Source organism: Ricinus communis, chromosome 7, assembly GCF_019578655.1.
Source record: "Ricinus communis isolate WT05 ecotype wild-type chromosome 7, ASM1957865v1, whole genome shotgun sequence".
Lineage (NCBI taxonomy): Eukaryota > Viridiplantae > Streptophyta > Magnoliopsida > Malpighiales > Euphorbiaceae > Ricinus > Ricinus communis.
Genome location: NC_063262.1, coordinates 5,593,763 through 5,615,029, shown reverse-complemented (window position 1 = coordinate 5,615,029; position 21,267 = coordinate 5,593,763). Strand labels below are relative to the sequence as shown.

Genomic DNA, 21,267 nt, shown 5'->3' with positions numbered 1-21,267 from the left:
AACATTAAGAAATTGGACAAAGTTCAAAGCTCAAAGGAAACTAAAATAGAGAGATTTGGAATACAATGTATCACTCAATTAGAAAATATTCCGGTTTATCTAATTGCCACGAGCAATTGCTAACTAATCTACTTTGATATATAACAAATAGAAAAGCATTATAGAAGTCCCTGGTGTTTAGGTTGTAGCATGTACAAGAAAATGCCACCAGCAACTGCAACATTGAGGGACTCGTAGTTTCTTGCCATGGGTATGCTCACAAGCTGACATTCTTGTAGAGATTTCTCCGTAAGGCCCTGCCCTTCATTGCCCAAAACCAAGCATATTGGGATATCAGCTAAAGAATCTGCAAACCCTTGAGATAACTCTGACACTGGTGTCTGTTCGTCGTCACTTGCCGGGTGGCCAGCTAGCATTTTCATTTGGAATTCATCTTTTAGAGCTTCCAGATGATGCCAACTGCCTGATACTATAGGGACCTGAAAGGAGGCTCCTCGACTAGCTTTGAGTGCTTTGTCATTGAATGGATCACAACAGCCAGGAAGTAGAAAAATGCCACCCTTTTAGGTATAGCTACAGTATTAGATCTTATCTTTCAAAGTTAAAAGATCGATAAAGTACATTGACTCTAAACTCAATCTAGGGAATGCATCTCACATAATACATGTCTAAAAGGAAATATGCTAAGATTGCAGGAGAAAAGAAGACCAAAGGCAGACTTGGTATGACACAGGATGAAACAACTAAAAGGGACTTGGCAGCTCTACACCCCTAAACAGTGTGGAAAGGAGGAAAATGATTCATAAATCTGAGCGCAACTAGATTGGGATCAAGGCTGACTTCAGTGAGTTCCAAACTATCAGGACAACCAGGATAAATGCATGTTGTAATATTAATTGGAAAATCAATCTATGGTGCAAAAAGGATATATGACTTTGTTGTGTAATACACATACTGGAATACAGAATAGCATGTGACAAACCATAACAGAAAAAGGTTTAAAACTAGATACAATAATATTTGGGTCAGCAGCTTGTTGCTTACCCATCTAAACGCCACAGCTGATCTGACTAATGTACCTAGGTTTCCTGGATCCTGCAATACACAAAACTTCTAAGTTAGTCATGCACAAGTTGAGATCATTCCTCAAATACTGCATGCAGCAGCAATCAGTAAGAGATAAAATTAAAAAGCAACATGAATATATTTTGTGAAGCAGCAGGAGAAAGTAATTACACAAGGAACTTCAAATAATTACAGTTTCTTTGCTCAACAAGTAGTTCCAATTAACAATATCCCATGCTTTACACATGCTTATAAGTGGACCCAATTGTGAAATGATAAAAGCACCAGAATAAGAAAATTAAGTTTTAAGTTATTGTGGCTAAAAGGGAAGAATACAGAAAGGAGGAAATCTCTAATTTTGGCTACTTTCCCTATATAGGGTCTTAAGAAAAATACTTTAGAAATGGGCCTAACCCCAATATTCTTGCAGAGTTGGATATGTTCCTTATGTTAGCAATCTCAAGAAATTTGCCATAATAACGAGCAATAGCCCCTACTAGGCTATTACTTCACTAAGTTCCTTGATAATTATGTTTATGTTACAGCACCATTTGCATATATGGACTTATGTGCTAGTTTCAGACACATTTCCATGTCCAACATTGGTTGTTTTTAACAATTTTTATTAACTTTCCTTATGTTTAGAGGGCACTAACAAAAGTGCCTATGTCTGTTACAAATGCCTAATACATGTCAGGCAGAGGTATCTTGAGAAAAGTAAAAAGTCGGACTACTGTAGCTATTTGGAGAGCTCCAGAAGGTAGAAGATTAAACCAGCAGAAAAGCATATTCTGGCATTCTTGAAGCACCATATTTGTCAAGGGGTAAATAGTTCCCTATTTTAATGCAAGGTTAAGATCACAATGGAAGAGAAAAAAGAAAAGAAACATGAGCTCAACAGTAAGAACAGCCTCGGATGAGTTAAAAGAACCTGGATCCCCTCAAGGACTAGAATTCTATGTGGAGATGGGAACCATTTACGAAAATCTGCATCTTTTTGATGATCACCTACAACAAAGTAGCTGGTAGGAAATTTCATCAGCGCAATTGCCTCAATAGATTCAGTAGATTGCAATTGCGAAAGTCTTTTCATCACCAGAGCGCTCACACGCAAAGTACGAGTGGAGGAACTGTCAAGTCCTTCAGGAACCTTAGCTTTATCAGGAAGAATTAAACACTCCATCTCAACAGTCTCCTCTTTCAATGACTTCTGAAATTTGCAGATCTCCCTGCATGAGCACATGCCTTATAAGCACTTTCTAGTTACCACAAGTCCAATCGCAATAATGATAGGTATCAGGCCGAAGTTAAATTACAGCAATATCAGATAATAGTATTGCTGAAAATTATGTGATTGATTATGGTAAATATTAATTGCTACGAGTTTGAATAAGTGCAGTAGGGATTGCAAAAAATACTTTTACAAAGTTTTACACAAAATACAGACTATGGATCTATGGCTCGCTCCAAAAAAATGGACCCATAACTGAGCCAGCACCATTACCGCCAAGAATCAACATAACCAATAATTGCATACATCTTATAGTTCTGGATTGTTCTGCATAGAGTCCATTTATGTTACACGTCCAGAATATGAAGATATTAAGCTCTGGCTAAATTGAGAACTACTCGTTTCTAAAAAGAAAAAAAAATGATACCACAACTATAATTCATGTAACTTAGAGAATTTCTGTTGTTATTGTTTTCACTAGGAAGTCAGTGCCTAAGGTTTCTACAGAGTCTCAACAAATTCATTGCCTTGTTTGGACTAAATTAGATCCAAGAGTTACATATGAATTGACCTCTTGCAAGATCATGTCTTTTTTTAATATGATTTCATTTCTTTCAAAAAAAAATTTTAAGTTGAAAGAATTGAATTCTTACAACTTTGAACTCTCAAAACACAAGAATTTACTAAAGAGAATCCACTTGAACTGAATTCTTACAGTTTTTTAGATTTTCCAAGAACTCACCCACCAAATATAAGTAATAAACAAAACCAAGCCAAAGAAAAGCAGACATATTTGCAGCATTACAGTTGAGGTAAAGATTGCTAATTTATACTCAGTAACAACAGAATTTTAAGAAATACAAAAGGAAGAAAGAAAATATGCCCATATTGAAAATAGAGAAATTAGAGAGAAAAGATTTCAGATAAAAAAAAAAAAAAAAAGCAGACAGACAAACCTGATGGGAGTAGTACCCACAACAAGAGCAGAACCATGTGCATGGCGATAAGGAGAGCTTTGACGGAGCTTAACACAGTGTTTAATAAATGGGTTTGAAGTACTTGTTATTGATTTTATATGAGTAGGCAATGGAAATCTCACTTCTGCTGAATTATCAATGTCTCCATTTCTTTGTGTTTGATTTGGGGAAGTATTCGACAGTCTGGGCTTTGAGTTTGTGAGGTTTAGTGGTGAAGGAGATACTGTTGGTACCCAAGACGCATATGTGCTCTGCATCTTTTTCTTGTTCCCTAAACTCTATGCATAATCATAATGTCACATTGAAAAAGCTTGATAATTCTCTTGAATAACTTTTCTTCTTGTGTTTCTTGCACATGCCAGAGAAGTGCAAATTTAACATTAAATAACCTAATAAGATAATGGTTTCTTTCAGAAAAAAGAAAAGATTATGGATCGATTTCATTAATGTTTATTAATGTATCTCTACTTAATTCATGAATTTTGAATTACGAATTCTTCAATAATAATACAATTTAGAATGAAATGGTTTTAAATGAATTGATACTAAAAAGCCACAAGGTTTATATTTGTATACTGTAGCAAATCGTACTTCCACTTTCTTTCTCATAGTAGAATTTCTTTCCAAAGATTTGCAATGGTTGGTAAGAAAAATACAAATTTAATTATTAGTATTAAAAACATCTTTTATGTGAGAAAAGATAAATTCAATTTAATCTGATAGAAAATCTGTTCACATTCTGAACTTGGCAAAAATCTCTCCCCCGGGTCCGGCATGGTCCTTTGTCAGGCAGGAATAATAATCTCGAAACCCCGTCCTCGCAAGGGTATTCTGCCATGGCCAGTTCAGTATAAAGAGAGAATGTCTTCAACCATAGTCATAGCAGCAGTGCAATACAAGGCAACACTGAGTGGTACTAAGGATTTAGACCCATTTATCTCTCTTCTCTAGTCTCTACTCCTGTACATTTGACACCCAAACTAGAGAAAGTCCAGATGAAGGGTACTGCCTGCTCCATGCAGTACAACCTCAAAACTTTAGCTTGAGGTAAGCACTTCTATGCTGCTTTCATTTCTAATGATTAAAAGAACAAATTGAAAAAAATGTTATTTGCTATTGAGAGACTAACAAAACAAAATCTAATTTGCTCTTTTGACATCACTTCTACACGTTCCTAGACTGGGAAAATAAAGAACCACATAGGGTCAGCATTCTATATCCTCTGAGTCTGAGATGTTGGCAAAGTCATAGAAACTCCTTGGCTTGAAAAATCATTCATTGAAATCATTGGATTTTCTGTATACATCCTTTGAGACGTTAGTGGCATATATAGCCTCTCCAATGTTGGTTGCGCGCTATTATTTCTCTGAACAATTGTAGGCATATAGATTGTCTCTGAAGGTGGCAGAGTATCAGCTCTTTGAGAAGCAGGAATCACGGTGTCAGTTCTTTGAGATGTTCCAGTCACATAAATCCTATCAGATGATGCCTGTGAACTGATATCAGGCCTTTGAGATGTCGAACCTATATGGTCATTCCTGTGAGCTGTAGCAGGTATATATCTCCTCTCAGAAGTTGGAAACATTGTCTCATTCCTTTGAAATGTTTGACCCATACTGTTGTTCAAATGTGAAGCAGCTAATATGTCATATAACCTCTCAGATGCTGGATGTATAGTAGCATCAGTCCTACGTGAGGTTGGAGTCATGCTGTCATTCCTATGAGATAACGAACCCATATTGTCGCTCTCATGAAATGTAGACACATATCCACACTCAGAAGTCAAAGTCATTGCAGCATCACTACTTTTGGATGATGAACCAACATTGCCATTTCTCTGCGATGTAGGTATGAAGACCCTCTGAGACGTTGAAGGTATGCCTTCAGTCCTCTGAGATGTTAAGGATGGTCTTCCATTCCACTCAGATGTCTGAGGTCTATAAATGCTTTCAGATGTCTGGGACATTTCTTGGCTAGATGAACCACTCTCTGTTGCAGGAAGTATAGCAAGTGAATTTTCACGGTCCAATAAATCCTGCTCAGCTCTTGGAGGCAAAATCAGAGATACCCGCTGGCCTGGTATATCCCCATCAACTATTTCAGGCATAAATGATACTCCTGAGTTCGGCAGCTCTCCATGCTTTGGAGAATTTCTCTTTGATGCCAGTGATGTGTCCTGTAACGCTCTTTCATTAGGTGAATCTCTCTGAGGTGGAGGCACTGAAGAAAATCCTTGAGTTGCTTCAGTATCAAATGAAGCAAGCATGGATAATGAGACTCCTAGGCTAGGCAAGCCCCTCCATTGTTGAGCCACTGTTTTGATCTGGGTGTAAAATTGCGCACTTGCCTTTCCTGCCATTTAGTAAAGAACATTGTGAGAGAACGAAATGTCCTATAACTGCACTTCATTAAAAAAATCAACCAACCACACTATGTAATGGGAAAGAACACAGTAGCGTTTCAAGGAATTATACCACAAAAATTAAGATCACCGGCAAAAGATGCCTTTGCTTCACTAGATGAGGAAACTGGTACTGGAACAGGAACAGGAACATTTACTCCAACCTGCCACACGATTTCACGTCAGAATATACAGTTTGCATTAGGACAGAGAATGCACATTCCCAGTCCTTCAAAGGACAGATGAAAAGTCCTCTCTGCTAGTGTGGTTTCCACACATGAAGATAAGCACAATAAGTGACACAACATGATCACATGGAGAAGACAATTTTCACTGCCTCCTTTCCCCTCAAGACAGCCTTCTATACCTTGAATAGTCAGAGCACCGACTTAAATTCAAATAGAATGTTAATTTACAGAATTTTTGCCTACTGAAACAAATAGAAAATCAGGACATTCCCAAATACTAAATAACCAAAACATGTTATCCAGAAGCAATTGGTTCCTACACGAAAGATGGAGAAAGCAGTTGGCTTACCAGCCCCGAGTCGATATCATTCTGGAACTTCCTTGCTGCAACACCAGAGGTTGTAAATATGGATGCTCCATTCCCATACCTGCCAAAGCATTGTTGTAAGAATTTAAAACAGATGGGCATTTCAAGGAATACGAAGGAAATATGCAGATTTCCAGTTTAAGATATTATCACGTAAGATACATCAAATCAATAACTTTTTCGTGTTCCCATATTTTGAACGCTACAAAGTTAGCAAATGAAATCCTTACAGCATTTTGATATTATAAAACAGCTATTCTTAGTCAGATTTTATTAAGATTCCTCGTAAGATATGTAAGAAAGGCTTCTGGGTACAAATTGGTCCAACAGAACAGCAAGAAGAAACATTAAGAAGTTGTGATGAGACCTTGCAGTATTATGTTATTACAACTCTAAGATAATGGAAGAGTTAAAAAGATGCTCAAATTGCTGCTTGAGATTTATGAGAGTAGTACAACAAGAACCTGTTTCTATTTACAATGTTTATGGCTTCTTCTATGCTGTCGGCCTGTTGATCGTCATACAACATAACTGGTTAACCATTCTCCAAGGAGTGCACATACCATTCACACTAAAGCAAGAGAAATACTAATAGATAGGTACCTGCATACAAAGTAGAACAGGACCAAAAATTTCTTCCTGCTCAACACAAACATTGCTGTCAAGAATAAGGCCAAGTCTTTGGTTTAAGCCTTCTTCAACTGAGAATGATAAATTACCAAAACCCATTCATTCTGAAGCATAACAAAGTTAAAAGCACAAGTATCAGTACCTTATAGCAATCCATGTTGGTTGTTACATCACATAATATTGTAGGACCAACAAAACTTCCTTTCTCATACCCTGGAACCTACAAATGAAAGTTAACATAAGCTTTCACTGACAAAACAATAAATGCAAAAAGCACCTTGGTAATACTCTAAAAGACCATGAAGAATTCTTACAATCAGGCAAAGAAGTTTAAGAATTTCAAAAACATACAGACTTGACCACCCAAAAAATGATGTCCTCCTTACAGCTCTTAAATACCTTAAAGATACATTTATTTCTTACATATCATCTTCAGGAATGTGTGTTATAACCTTTAGGAAACTAGTCAATAAAGTTTATGGGACACATAAGTAAAAGGAGATGTACATAACTTAAGACTTGACTGTTGTCAACCATGTAAGGTTAAAATTAGGACAAAACAGAAGAAAACTAAACAATTAATAAGTTAATTACTACATGCCTTCAAGAAAATGATTCACAAGCATTAATCAAATTTTGCATCATGTTTATAATGCCCTCTAAAGGCTCTCAAACTCAGAAAAACAAAAAATATCTCTTGGACTATTTCTCCCCAATAACTAATAGGGATGTGCCTTTCTACAATTTGATTGTATGAAGCAGAACTAACATTAATAATCAAAACCAAATCAAGTATTTGAAATTACATCCCCAAAGTTTCTCCCTTAATTCAGTTCTGGACATTTTTAGTTGAATTTTTAGTTTCTAAGCCAAAAATAAAAGGGCCTTCCAAAAACTGATTAAAGTTCAGGCTAAAAATGCCAAAGTATATTGAAAGAATTTTATGACAACTATATAAAATCTATTTTGGTTATTTCAGTTTAAAATGTAAGAAACAGAACTGAAAATGGCAATTTTTAATTTTAAAAACTGAACGAACTGAGTATGTTAGGGTATCAAACTGCATTAACCAAAATCATGTACGTGGTTTGGTAATTCCATTTTATACCACACTGCTGCTGAATAATTTTGTAATATGGTGAACAAGGAAAAAATTAAAAAGTGATTAAAATTTCAACATTAACAATTCACTTTCATTAAAAAAGAAAAAAAAAAAACCATTAACAGAGACTATTGTTCCAAATCGTACAAGTACATTGGAAATATGGGGCACAGTCAATGAATTGCATAACATCAATGACAAGTTAAAGATGATAAATTTACCATCAAATATGTAAACATCAAGTGAATCCAATATGATAATATGATTGCGCGACAAAAAACTATGGATATGAGAAAAGGCAGCATCACAGTAACAATGACCACATTAAACCGCAAAATACAACACATCCTAGGTACCACTGACACTGGTGCAAGTTTCTTTCCTTCTTAAATTGTGCTCGTGTTAGAAAAGTTTTTCTTGCCTATGCTTCCGTAGCTATGAGTAAACATCATGACATGCCCTTCAGAATTTTCTAAGAATATAGAAGTTCAATAATATTTTACAGTGTTGTGCTTTTCTTTTCCAACATGGTCACGCCAAAATGCTATATTTCTCTCAAAAGGAGCAATAACACTTACAGTGATGGTGAAAAAAATATTTTCATCTTAATATACTGCCCTAGTATCAATAGGCAATAATCTAACTACACATTTGTGTCCAGCCTAACCTGATACGAATTTTGATTATTTCCTTTACAAAACCCCACGAGTTGTTTCAATTTTCATTGCCACCACAAAAAACATACACCTTCCTCCCCCGCACCCCCCACAGTAAAACACACTGCATAAACATCAGATTTTAGTTTCATCTCTGCTCTCAATAATCTAAATAATAGAATTAACCACGTGCAAGGATAAGAAGCAAAACCCTCTACAGCAAAATCTGACGCGTTTCCCAACTAGACATTTATGGATATACTCTTTAAAAAGGATAGGAAAAAAAAAATACCAAAATATTTCTCCCATCAAGAAGAAGCCTGGCACCACTGTCAACACCATTTTGAACTAATCTGCTTATGCGGTCCTTTACCTGTAAATTAGAATCGGAAAATGCCTGTTCAGAACAAGACATAAGACCTGAAAATGACCAACTGAACTTATCAAGTTTAAACGAGAAAGAAAGAAAGAAAAGGAAACTCATGCTGCTAATACATGTACAAGTGAATAACATTTATACTTCTTGATAAAAAGGAAATTTCACTGAGAATGATAAGCTTAGAATGTGGAGAATAAGGTATGGTCCTACCTTATCTAAAAATTAAAATTGCCATTACCCACTACCGTGTTATAACAAGAAATGGCTATATGAGGATTTACATATGAAATAAGTCAGCTCCAAATGTCACTTTGTTACTATGAAAGCTAACTAGAGAGATTCTCAGACCTGGAGTACTTTACCTCTTTACTAATAACTGGACCGATGTCAGCACTGGGATCAGTGCCTGCATTCACTTTAAGTGCTTTGGCACGCTCCAATAGTTCATCCTCCCTGGAAATGTAAAACTAATAAAAGATGAGCATATTCTCAGATTCCAATTGCCAAATAAAGAGGCAAACCACCCCTACCATCCGACATTCTATGAGAGGAACAGTTTTAAATTCTCTCAACATCATTGCTCTCCCTTTTCTCACATTAAGATCCTAGATGGTAAAGCAGGTCATTTCACGTTGTTCACCTGAATGTCAGGGGCAAGCATTGGCTCAATCTTTAGAGATGATGGGGGCCCAGATAAATCGAGAAATAAAGCTGTGCTTGTCCTTGTTTTCCAGGTGGGACAACCTCAAAACCTGCCCAGTGCTTGAGATTTCCTAGTAGCATCTTAGTAACATCAATAAACCCAGGCACAAAATTTCTAGCGAACAGAGAAAGCTCAAGCATAATTTAGGAGGTTCAGGTCAGAACGAGATGAGATTCTTGACAACAACCCCCCGCACCCCCCTCCTCTCTCTTCCTCTTCCTGCGCATGAAGGGTGCAGAAAGGACTCTTCCAGATATACTATTTTCTGTAGGATCTATCTTAAAGCAGGAGAAAGAGGGGAAAAAACATAGCAAGAGCCTTTTTATTCCTTTAGCCCTCAGTTTACAAAATTCACGCTCTTCTTTACACTTTTCTGTTTCTTTTCTTGCGTACATGGCCTAAATTTCTTAGTTCGGTCTGTTTTTTTTTTCTTTTGATATATTAATACACAAATCAAAGATATCAATCACCACAATTTTTTGGGTTTAACTTTGATTGAGCAGAACTGTATAAAAATGTCAAAACCTTTTTTCTAATCCTTTTATTCTGAAAAGCTAACAACTTTCAAATCCAATCCTTAAAGTATAATTGAATCAGCAAAAAAAATACCCAACAAGATAAGTACCATGTCATTGATCCTCCAACAAAAACAGCTGTGCTCAGGGCCATGCCCCGTTGTCCTGCAGCCCCAAAACCAGCAGCAACCAAAGCATTCAAAGTGTCATCCATGCTTGCATCAGGCATGATAATTGCATGATTTTTGCCCCCTATATTGGACTAAGGAGTCAACACAATAATAAGTTATCCAGCCAGATTCCAGTGGATCTAAGATTCCCAACTATAAATTACATATTTTTGCTTGCACAACGAGAGAGGGAGAGAAATAAAAGAGTGCTAACCTGAACGCGCTTGCCTCTAGCAGCTGCCCTAGCTTGTATGTGCATTCTAGTCTTGAAACAGGTGAGCAGTAATAATTAAGAAAAAAAAAAAAACAGAAGAAAAGAAGAAGGCATGTAAGTACCAAATGAGCTCTTGATGGCTTTAACATTAAAATATTAGAATATGTGAACACTGTCAATTCAAAAGTAATACTAAGTGAGACTGTTGGACTGTTAGAACTCCTTATTTATTGGGAAAAAAGTCTGCATTAGAATCATAACAAAGGTTGGAAACAAGTAGTTTACATACTATTTTCAGAAACAAAAGAGCTTGAAACCCCCAACAAGATTTCAAACGTTTCCCAATATATGGACAATGTTCAAATTTAGATCATGGCATCATGCATTCTACAAGTAGAAATCCAAGCAAGAAGCACTGCAACTTACAATGTCTGAACTGATAAGTGATATAGCCTTAATATCATCATCATCGCATATGTAATTAACTATATCCTGCACAAATTTATTTCAAAGAATTAGAACATAAGCAATAAAAATTAATAACCCAGAACCCAAATCACCCAATCCCATGTCCGCTTTTAGTCTTTCTCAAACCTGTTCCTACCTATTTAAAAGCACACTATTCCATCTCAAGAGGAAACACATTCTATAGAGCATGCACTATTCCTAGGGGCGTAGATTGGCATCAGCAATGAAAGAACTTGATCAGAGAGAAACCAACTTCTCCAAATTTCAGTGTTCTAGTCATAACATATCTAAAAGTGCGAAAGCAGGGAAGGACATACAAGTTTACTAAAATTTTAATATTAGTTACTTTATTAGAATTGGTTAACATAGTTAATTACTAATTGCACTAACTATTTATTATTAGAATATAAAACTAGCACTATAAAAGTCAATTATAAAATAGGAAACTTTAACACCAAATAAAGTTCCTATTGTGAAAATAAAAGTCCAGTCTGGACTCTCTTCGCTGCCACAACATATTATTCATCATCATCCCAAAAGGAAGTGCTGCTCACCAAAGAAAGGAGCACCTTAAATTGGTATTTTGTCTAATAGTAGAAATTCAAGCCCCAAAAGTAGTTATAACATTCAATTAGGACTTTTATACAATCCATTATAATCAAAATAAGAAGACCATTAAGAAGCAAATCTTACATTGGTGCCATGTACAATGTTTAAGACACCATCGGGCAAACCAGCCTCCTTAGCTAGCGCACCAAGTATCATTGAAGCCCCTGGAAGCATAGAGCCAAATATGTTACCGATTGTATTTACATTCAAGAGATATTAAAATCAGTGAATTGGTTGCAAGAAACAAAGAGATTGGGACAATATCTCTTTATATTCTCAGACAACGATAAAGTCACATCTTCAATGCACTTTTGACATTGGGACAAGTGATATGAAAAATATTATGGCGATGCTTCTAGAAGAAAAATTCAAATGTTGGAGCAATATTTGTGGCTATAGACGAAAATGCTTCCAAGGTTTTAGTGTATCCTTCATAAATGATATTATGGTGCAAGACTTGGCTTTTCTATCGAGTCCTCAGCATTGGATGCTGGACTAAATTTTAAAATTTTTTATGTGTTCTTCAATGTGAAGGAAATATGATTAAACATAATTGTGATAAATGAAATTTGCTAAAGAATTTTTTATCATTAGATCTTATTACTAGGCTCTAGTTGGAGAGATCTAGTCATGGATAGATTACTCATCAGTGAAAAGCAACTTGGAATACTCTTGCACTTTCGAAGGTGGCATTTTAAAAAATTAAAGCCACATTGGGAAATAAATTTGAGCATTGATGGCCTCATATTATTAGGCATAGCCATGCTTGTGGAGAGTTTCACTGAATGTGTCAGCTTTGACCTTGGAATATTTCCAATTTCTTGCCCAAAGAAGAAAAAGGTATTAAGATGGAGTTAACATGTTTGAGTCATTAAAACTCCAAAAAGCCATCCTATCAATTTTAAACTGCTTTATGAAACAGCATCTGAAAGGGTGGGTTCTTCTTTAAGCAAGCAATTTCAACCTCAATGCCGAAAGGCCACCTATTGTTGGTATAGTGAACTAATCATTAGATGCGCAAAATGTTATACATTCCGTAAACTCAATGCCCATTAAATAAGGGTTTTTTCTACGATGTACCTGGTTTATAGATACACCTGCCTTTTTACCTTTGATAGTAGTTAATACTTCTACTTGTTACTTAGGTTGCTTTAGGTTTCTTTAGTTAGTGTGGATCCCACTTAGTCGAATACTTGACTATGTATTAAAAAAAAGTGCGCTAGGTTATTGAATCTTTAGGGCAAACTAGTGTTGGCCTGACTAATTAGATTTTCTTAGGTTAAATATTAAACAATGACCTGTTTCACAAGTTACACCTATTAAAATTGGGAACATCTAATGCTCAAGATTAAAAATAGCGACTAGAAGGGTATAAACCCCTTTTAAATAAGTATTGTATTTCTTTGTAAATCCACTCACCCCTCTTAAAGAGAATGAATCTGTGATCTAAACACCATAATTAGTTACTCATGAATCTTGAAAATTAATCAATTTCTCTACGTACATGCCTTCCTGATAATGTTTAAAATTCATTGGAAAATGAGGAGGGTTTCTATCACTTAATCAATAAATTTAGAAAATAGTCTTGTTCATATGTCAAAAAATTTTGTGCAATGCAAGTTTCATCTATCTCACTCCTTAATTGAAACCAATATTTAGTTACATGGAAGATCCTTAAGCAACTGAGTACTTTCTCATCCACAGACAATATGAAGCCATAATAGAAACTGTATTACTAGTTATAAGGTCTGTACAACATAAATTCGTTGTACCCAATAAATTTAATATTCCTTTCCGACAAAAGCATCATAAGAAAAAAAATATAAACATAATACTGTCAAGGGGCACAAGTCACCTGGATTTTTTTCACATGGCTTAAGAACAAACGTATTTCCACATGTAACTGCAATCGGGAACATCTGCAAATGATGAACAAGTTTAGAGAAAAGATCTAAGAAATCTTCTTCTACTATTTCTATTTGTCTAGGTTTTGCTAAAAAGAATCCCAACCAACAAATTCATATTTTGAATAATAAAACATATGACTACTGAATCTCGTGATTCGTTCAACTATCCAAGGTAAGAGAATCACGAGGAAGCAAAAGTAGGTCTATAATTTCAGAGCCAACATAGGCTCTATTATTTCAGAACCAAGTCCTTTCACAACATAGAATCTAGAGAGGAGGATAACAGAGATGGAGAGAAACAAATATTAAACAAAAGAAACCAGAAAGCACTATCATACCCACAAAGGAATCGTTGCTGGAAAGTTAAAAGGGCATATCCCAGCACAAACACCAAGTGGTTCTCTGATGCAATATGTATCAATTCCATTGCATGCATTAGGCACAAACTCCCCCATTTGCAAAGTTGCCATTCCACAAGCATGTTCGACTACCTCTATATGAATATTAAGCATTAAGGTCAATCTCAATGACAAGGGATTATAATGTGTTCAAACTTCTTACAACCTAGAAGAGATGGCATTAAGAAAGATGTATAAATACTGACCTAAACCACGAAGTATGTCACCTAGGGCACCTTTGAGCGTCTTACCCTGTTCCAAGGTAATATTCACAACAAGCTTATCCTGCAAATAATTTTCTGGGCACATTAACATAATAAATTTACAAACTACAAGGTATAAGTATCCATTGCTAGTAAACCAACCATGTCCCGGCGAATAAGCTCCTGGAGTTTGAACATTATCCGTTGTCGAGTGGCAATTGGGGTGTTTTTCCACAAAGGAAAAGCTTTCTTGGCCGCAATAACTGCATCTTTAAATTCTTCGTAGGTGGTTAACGGAACTTGAGAAACAACCTCTTGTGAAGCCTATTTTAGAAAATAAACTATATTGAAAACGATTAAACCAAAATACCTCTATTAAAAGTAAAATAACAACTGCGGTATTTGTTAGCTTACAGGGTTAATCACATCAATAATTGTAGACCCTTGCGACTCTACAAATTTTCCTCCAATGAAATTAGGAACTTTCAGCTGTAATTAGTATGGAGGATAGCGTTTTAGGTGAATTCCATTCAATCATGATTGACAGAAAGAACAAATTAGCAATTCAAAAATTATTCATTCAACCATACAGGCTGGTTGTTTTGCATTAATGACCCTCCAGCAGGAGTAGTGCTAGTGTTTACAGGAATAGATCTGTTAGGCCTCCATGACTTAAAACTTCTCTCTGCAAAAGGTAAAAACACATCTTTATCAAGAAAGAATCTGCAGATAAATACAACTAATGTTTCGATCAAGTGCTTTCTGACAAATCTGAAATTTAAACCAATCAACTACAGTGCAGTTCACATAATTCTCTCTCTAAGCATTCGTAAGTCTAACAAGGAAAGGGAGAGATTAGGTTAGATCATTATCAGCAAGAAGCCTCAATTTCTGCACAGACACTTCATTCTAATTATTTTTTCTCTCTTTCTGCTTTTAGCACAACTACCAAGAAGACTCAATTTTAGAACAACTACTTAGTTCTTTCTTTCTTTCTGTTTCTTTGTCCTGTTTTTTTTTGGTTGAGGACTGGAGGATTAATTCCACAAAGCTTGGATCGGGATCAGACCTGATATGTTTCCCTGACGAATCTTAGCTTTGAGGTTGTACAAATGCCTCGGAGTTGACTGTAGCTCTGGATTGCTTTGCTTGAGAGCTTTTAGGACTTGTCTTGGTTTTACACCAGCTTCAGTCATCATCTTAATTTGCCTAACCTCCTCTTCAGAGAAACGACGACTATAAGGATGTTCCAACATGTCTTTTAAGGGTTCATGGTTATGGTCTCCATTTTTAACAGTCAGTATCCATAAATCATCTTCTTTCTTACCAATTGCTTCAAAAGGACAATTTATGAGACGAGAACATGCCTTCCTTTTACGCTGACTTTCTTCAATCTTCCGCCTGTTACGATAAACACCTCCTCTATCACAACCAAGGATAACTCTTCTGTCCTTCCTAGATTTTTTAATGGTCACCACATATCCTTGATTAGCCCCAAAGTCACGAGCATATTTGATTAGCTCTTCACGATCTTGAAAAGTACCAGGTTCTGGAGGAAGCATCTGACACTGTCCCATAGACTCCATTTGACTTTGAGTTCCCATCTCTGATCACATAAAGAAAGAACCCTTATAAGGATAACTACTCTTAGATTATAAAAATATTAAGAAGAAAAAAAAAACATAGAGCAGCAATAATTTTGCTCAATTTCCACAACTTTATTTCTCCCCCTCCTATCAACTCTTCCAGCTTTTCTTGACACTATCAGATAATCTAGGGCAGTCTAGCCAATTCAATTATTTCAATTACATTGAAAATTAACATTAAACACCAAGGTTAAACACTCTTTATAAATTATAACCTCAATTCACAAATCCAAAACAAGTCAATAAGGTGGACAGCTTTCAAAAATCTACAGTAGAACCTAAGTTTCAATATGCAATATAGAAAATTCCCATCCAATCAGCACCAAAATCCCATCTTTAGGATTAAATAAAAACAAGAAAAATAGAAAAATTATGGGAACTTTCCAGGAAAAGCAATACCAAACAAAATAATTGCAAAGTTAAAAGCCTTTACAACTAAAAATTGGTGCAAGTTAAGTGCAATTGCTCTCTTAACAATCAAGCTCAAACAAAAGAAAACCTAGCCAAAAAAAAAAGTAGCAAAGACATAATATGATCAGATTAACCACAATATAATCCCAAAAGGGAAAGAATGAGAAGAGGTTATAAAGCAAAGGATATGGAATCACACAAGATAAGCAATGCAATTAATGATGCTTACTGGTAACTAGAGAGAATAAAAACTAGTCTGGAGGTTTAAATAGGTTTCCTTTTGTTTCTTGTTTCCGAGAGTGAGGGAAAGTGACGGAAAATTTGAAGGTGTGGTCGTATAGACGTGGAAAAGGATCGGGACAGCCCTTCTGTTTCTTTTTCTTTTTCTTTTTCTTTTCTTTCTTAACAATCAGGCCCACCCTTGCTTTCGTTGCTTAGTGATGTATTTCAAGTCACGCGTTGTCAGTGCGCGTATTAAATGTAGAGATATATGGAAAAGACAGGCTGCTCTCAGTAATGTTATACACTTGCACTCAAGAAAATGGACGAGGGAGCGACAATGAATTGTACTTCACAATTTCAATTCATCGGTTTTAAACAATTCTAGTAGATTGTTTGAAGAATATTTATTTTCTCAATTTATTTTTAAAAATATGATGATAATTTTTAAAATTCTATAGTAAAATATGATATAAAAATTAAAATATTTACTAAAAAATAATTATTATTATTATAGATTAATAAAATAAAATTTTTAATTTAATAATATGAACACATAAAAGTTTTGTTAATTTATTAATTTTTATGTTATGTTAGTTAATAGAACAGACTCATGTTATCTTTTTATTATAAGATTTTAAAAATTATTATTAAAATATTTTTAAAATATATTAAAATTATAAATATTTATTTTAAAATTTTAAAATAATTAGATAAAATTATTGAGATATAAAATTCGAAATTTAATTAATAATTAGTCATTTAATTTATTATGCATTTTTATTCTTATCAAAATATAATATGTGTTTAAGGAAAAATTTGATATAATTTCTAATATTTTATAATTAACTTTCATATTTTAGAAATAAAATAGTTTAGAATATTTTTTTTAATACATCTTTAGAATTTTATTTCTACAATAAATATAAAGGAAGTTTAATTATTTACTGATTGTATATAAAATATATTGTGCAAATATAATTCACATGCTATATTTTAGAATTAAAAATTATTATATTATTAAAGATTAATTTATTAAAAAAATAACATTCTTTCCTAAAATTAAAATCATTATTTATACAATAACTTATTAGTTGATAAATATATGATAAATATAAAAATTATACATCAACTAATATTTATATATCAAAATAAATATACGTACTAAAATATTATCTTACATATTAAAAATAAATATACATATTGAGAAGAATCTATATATTGACTTATTAATTATTTATAATTATTGTTAAAGTATAATTAAATATATTATTTTTTAGAATTAAAAATTATTATATTATCAAGAAACTAATATTATATAACTAAAATACTTTTTTTAATAATTAGAATCATTATTTAATTAAAAAAATAACATGTTTAATTAATAAAACATCATCAGAATGTTTATATGTCAAAAATAAATGTACATATCAAAAAGTCTATATGATAAAAATAAATACACATGTGAAGAATTCTTTATATGTATGTTTAGGATGGCCTATAATATCAAATTCTTTAAAATTAATAATATTATTTTCAATTTTTTTAGCTATTTTAAGTATATCTATGAAAAGAATATATAAGAATTTATTTTGCATAACATACATATCAAGTTCATTACGAGATGCAATAATATCAACTCAACTTTATGTGTATACTATAGTCGAAAATATTTAGCTAGTTTAGAAAGTAAATCAACATATCAAAGTAACATAAGAAGATAACAGTAATAAATAAATAATTAAAAATATTTATATAGATATACTTCAAATATCTAAGATAATATTTATAAATATATATATAATACTAATTATAATTAATTATTTTCTGCTAGTTATTAAGGCTAAAGTACATAAATATAATTGATAAATTGAGTATTATTTTGTAAAGTAGGAGTTTTAAAGATTGATTTGCTTCAAGAATCATATTATAACATAATATATAATGTGTTTATACTTGAATTATCCTTTTTTGTTCATTATAGATTATGCATTCTTCATGCTCTTATTGAAAAAGAATAATAAAGTATTTGGTATTCATTTTCACAAAGAAAAATAATAATTAATTTATAATATACGAAAGCTTAAAACATTTTATGAAAAAGAAATTAGAACGAAAACTATTATCTGGTAATGTATCCAAAAAAAATCATTACTCGGAAAAGGAATTAATGCATCAAAGGTAACTTTTCTTTATATATACTAGTTTTTTTGCTCTAGTATTATTAAGCAATTTCAGTTAGGATAAATGCATTCTTCATCTAAAATTGTCTCATTAGACATTAACAAATAAAAATTTCAACAAAATCAATCTTTGATTGTTTTTTCTTTTTTTCTTTTCTTTTTAGCATATAGGCATAGAAGTAGAAGAATCAATGTCAAGTAAAAGTTACTAGTTTTGTTAGTTGGACATTGTAGAACATTTGAGTGTACTTTATTTGTTTTGTTTGTTTTTGTTCCTTGTTTATATTCAATACTATGTTTACATAGATCTTCCTGAGACTGAGATCTACCAATAATTATTTTAGCTAGATGTATATAAGTCAGTTGTAAGGTTATAAGTAGATAATTCATAGTTTATTGCCTCAATGACTGCGAGTTCAAGTGCTTGATAAAGAGCTCACTGCACAACAGCTCCCTTTGTGTCTATAATGCATCAGTAAAGTTCTCTATTACATTGTCTATCAATGTCGACATAGTGTGCGAGAATGAAATGTGATTTTTTATTTTAAGAAAACCAACCACATAGATTATCATGTTAATTTTTCGTTAAAAACTTAAGCAAAGACAGATCGGAAATGAGTTTAGTGATATCCTAATTCAAATTTAAGAGGTATTTTTATTCAAATTGAATTTTAAGGACGACCGCTATATATAACGCAAATTTGAGGGTTCGTCTATGCAATTTACCTTTGTTTTGTCAATGAAAAGAAATGTTAGTATTAAAAAGGCTTAAAGCCTGAATTAGTATATATGAAGCTCAAACTAATAAAGGACATCCACTTAAGGAAAATAAATATAGACCTAAGTTCCAAAAGTTAATCCTTAAGAGGATTTCAATACAACGCATCAAGTCCAGAAACAACTATAGGCGCACAACCTATCCATAGGCCTACAATAGAAGAAAAATTATGAAGATACCCCTGTAAAATTTTCCTTCCAGAAACATCTCTTCTCGTCATTTCCTCTTCCACCACTGTTTGTGGTCGTGAATTTGTAAGTACAAACGAGTTAAGCCAGAGTATTCCACCTTAGATGGTACCATCTAGACTTAAACCATGCCCACCTTAAAATTAGCAATCTGAAAACAAGGCAAGATTAACACATATCTAAGTCCCATAGTCGCTAGCCATAGCTAGACGAGGTCAGAACATTTGCCAATAGTGATGAGACTCGCAAAACAAGATGGCTTGACACGATTTCTATTGGAGAGCCTCCAACACTAGCACTAACAATTTATTTTCCCTCCTACCAGCCACCATTAGAAGACAGTTCCCCATAGGGTTGAAGAAGGTAAGAGAGTGAGACAAGGCCGAGCTCAACCATGACAGTAGAGCCACCACAAAACCAAAGCAAACCCACTACAAACAAAATAGCTAATATATAATACCTAAATAACGAAAGTATACCAAAATAAGCATAAAAGCTAATATATTACAACAAATAGAAAATAAAAACACCAGATTCCCCATTGATGGCCGGAGCTGCCAGAGGGCTAAAAACCCTAAGAAAAGGTACAGTACAAGACAAAGGATGTTTCTTAGAGAGAGAAAATAAGAGGTATGGTAATCAATTTACCCTTATTATGATGCTCTCATGTAGTATTGATATCTTGGTTGTTTTAACTTGGTAACTTGATTTCTCATGTGTGAAATTTTTCTAGATTAAATTAGCTTAATTAGTGATTGCGTCGTCAATATCAAAGTTAGTTACTATATCTTACATGGAACCTTTATAACTAAAATAATAAACTATGTTAATTGATTTATTATAAGGAGAAAAGACATAGAAAAACCTTTTTTACTGTGTTGAATATCGATTCAAACATTCCAAGATATAAAACTTGATTGTTGGCTTCACTATAATTTTTAACCTAAGTGAGGGAGGCATTTAAAGAAGTTGTCTACCCTTACCCATATGACATGCTCATCTATACTAATATAAAAAATAGTTTTTTGTATGGACATTACTCTTTAAAACAATTCAAAAGGATAATTTTGGTCTTTTTTATTGCCTATTTTGGGTAAATTGATCTTCTTGTTACATATAAAAGAATTAACATGTATTCATTTTTGCTGTGAGCATTCGGCTATTTTAACCAAAAGGTTCTATTTTCTTATTTATTTCAGATGCAATGATTGAATATGAAATAGTGGTGAGTTTTATTTTAGATATTAAAATCGTGTAACTTTAATGGCCTTAGCAAAATTTGTATTATATCACTGTTAAAATTTGTCTTCCCTTTATGTTGACCTTACTTTCATGTAATTCTTTATATATGATGAATATTGTGATACTATTGCATGATCAATAAATGTAGCTTATTTTAATTAGACAGTATCTGTAAATAGTATGGTATGTTCTATTTATCTAAAGCTTTTCTTCTATATTTATATATTATCAAGACAATAGGAATATAAAAACACTAAAGGAAAAGTTACAAAAGAAACATACATAAAGAAAAACAGTTTTTTCACAAGAAGAAAAAAAAGAAACCACAACCTCTAAAGAAACAAAGAAAAGAATATAAGTTACAAAACTTTTTAATCATAGGAAGTAGAAGAAGAATAAAAATAAAAATAAAAGTCT

The 21,267-nt window shown here is 33.4% G+C and overlaps 2 protein-coding genes across 3 annotated transcripts; both read right to left on the bottom strand.

Moving 5' to 3' along the window:
• Window positions 1-22: 22 nt before the first annotated feature.
• Window positions 23-3,677, bottom strand: LOC8277492 (uncharacterized tRNA/rRNA methyltransferase YsgA). Its single transcript, XM_002532337.4, has 4 exons — window positions 3,253-3,677; window positions 1,997-2,294; window positions 1,045-1,095; window positions 23-560 (listed from the first exon to the last, which is right to left on the bottom strand). The coding sequence occupies exons 1-4, from the start codon at window positions 3,528-3,530 to the stop codon at window positions 159-161; spliced, it is 1,029 nt and encodes a 342-aa protein (XP_002532383.2). The 5' UTR covers window positions 3,531-3,677; the 3' UTR covers window positions 23-158.
• Window positions 3,678-3,913: 236 nt separating this feature from the next.
• Window positions 3,914-16,757, bottom strand: LOC8277491. 2 transcript variants are annotated; one of them, XM_002532336.4, is made up of 20 exons: window positions 16,470-16,757; window positions 15,253-15,789; window positions 14,774-14,868; window positions 14,598-14,672; window positions 14,346-14,507; window positions 14,187-14,265; window positions 13,921-14,075; window positions 13,531-13,594; window positions 11,760-11,839; window positions 11,025-11,090; window positions 10,599-10,649; window positions 10,325-10,476; window positions 9,359-9,449; window positions 8,910-8,990; window positions 7,002-7,079; window positions 6,833-6,868; window positions 6,694-6,737; window positions 6,212-6,290; window positions 5,748-5,838; window positions 3,914-5,625 (listed from the first exon to the last, which is right to left on the bottom strand). In XM_002532336.4, the coding sequence occupies exons 2-20, from the start codon at window positions 15,785-15,787 to the stop codon at window positions 4,487-4,489; spliced, it is 3,153 nt and encodes a 1,050-aa protein (XP_002532382.2). In that variant the 5' UTR covers window positions 15,788-15,789; window positions 16,470-16,757; the 3' UTR covers window positions 3,914-4,486. The 2 variants fall into 2 exon arrangements, with proteins under 2 accessions (XP_002532382.2, XP_015582832.2); XM_015727346.2 differs by lacking the exon at window positions 16,470-16,757 and adding an exon at window positions 16,440-16,468.
• Between the last annotated feature and the right edge of the window lie 4,510 nt (window positions 16,758-21,267).

What these genes read in the sequence shown, in the direction of transcription:
- LOC8277492 (XM_002532337.4), bottom strand. Translation starts at nt 3,530, where the DNA reads ATGCAGAGCACATATGCGTCTTGGGTACCAACAGTATCTCCTTCACCA. An exon ending in TAGTCCTTGAGGGGATCCAG is followed by an intron (nt 1,096 to 1,996) that starts GTTCTTTTAACT and finishes TGTGTATTGCAG; the next exon opens with GATCCAGGAAACCTAGGTAC. An exon ending in CAGCTGTGGCGTTTAGATGG is followed by an intron (nt 561 to 1,044) that starts GTAAGCAACAAG and finishes TATACCTAAAAG; the next exon opens with GGTGGCATTTTTCTACTTCC.
- LOC8277491 (XM_002532336.4), bottom strand. Translation starts at nt 15,787, where the DNA reads ATGGGAACTCAAAGTCAAATGGAGTCTATGGGACAGTGTCAGATGCTT. An exon ending in AGCTTATTCGCCGGGACATG is followed by an intron (nt 14,266 to 14,345) that starts GTTGGTTTACTA and finishes AATTATTTGCAG; the next exon opens with GATAAGCTTGTTGTGAATAT. An exon ending in TGACATACTTCGTGGTTTAG is followed by an intron (nt 14,076 to 14,186) that starts GTCAGTATTTAT and finishes ATATTCATATAG; the next exon opens with AGGTAGTCGAACATGCTTGT.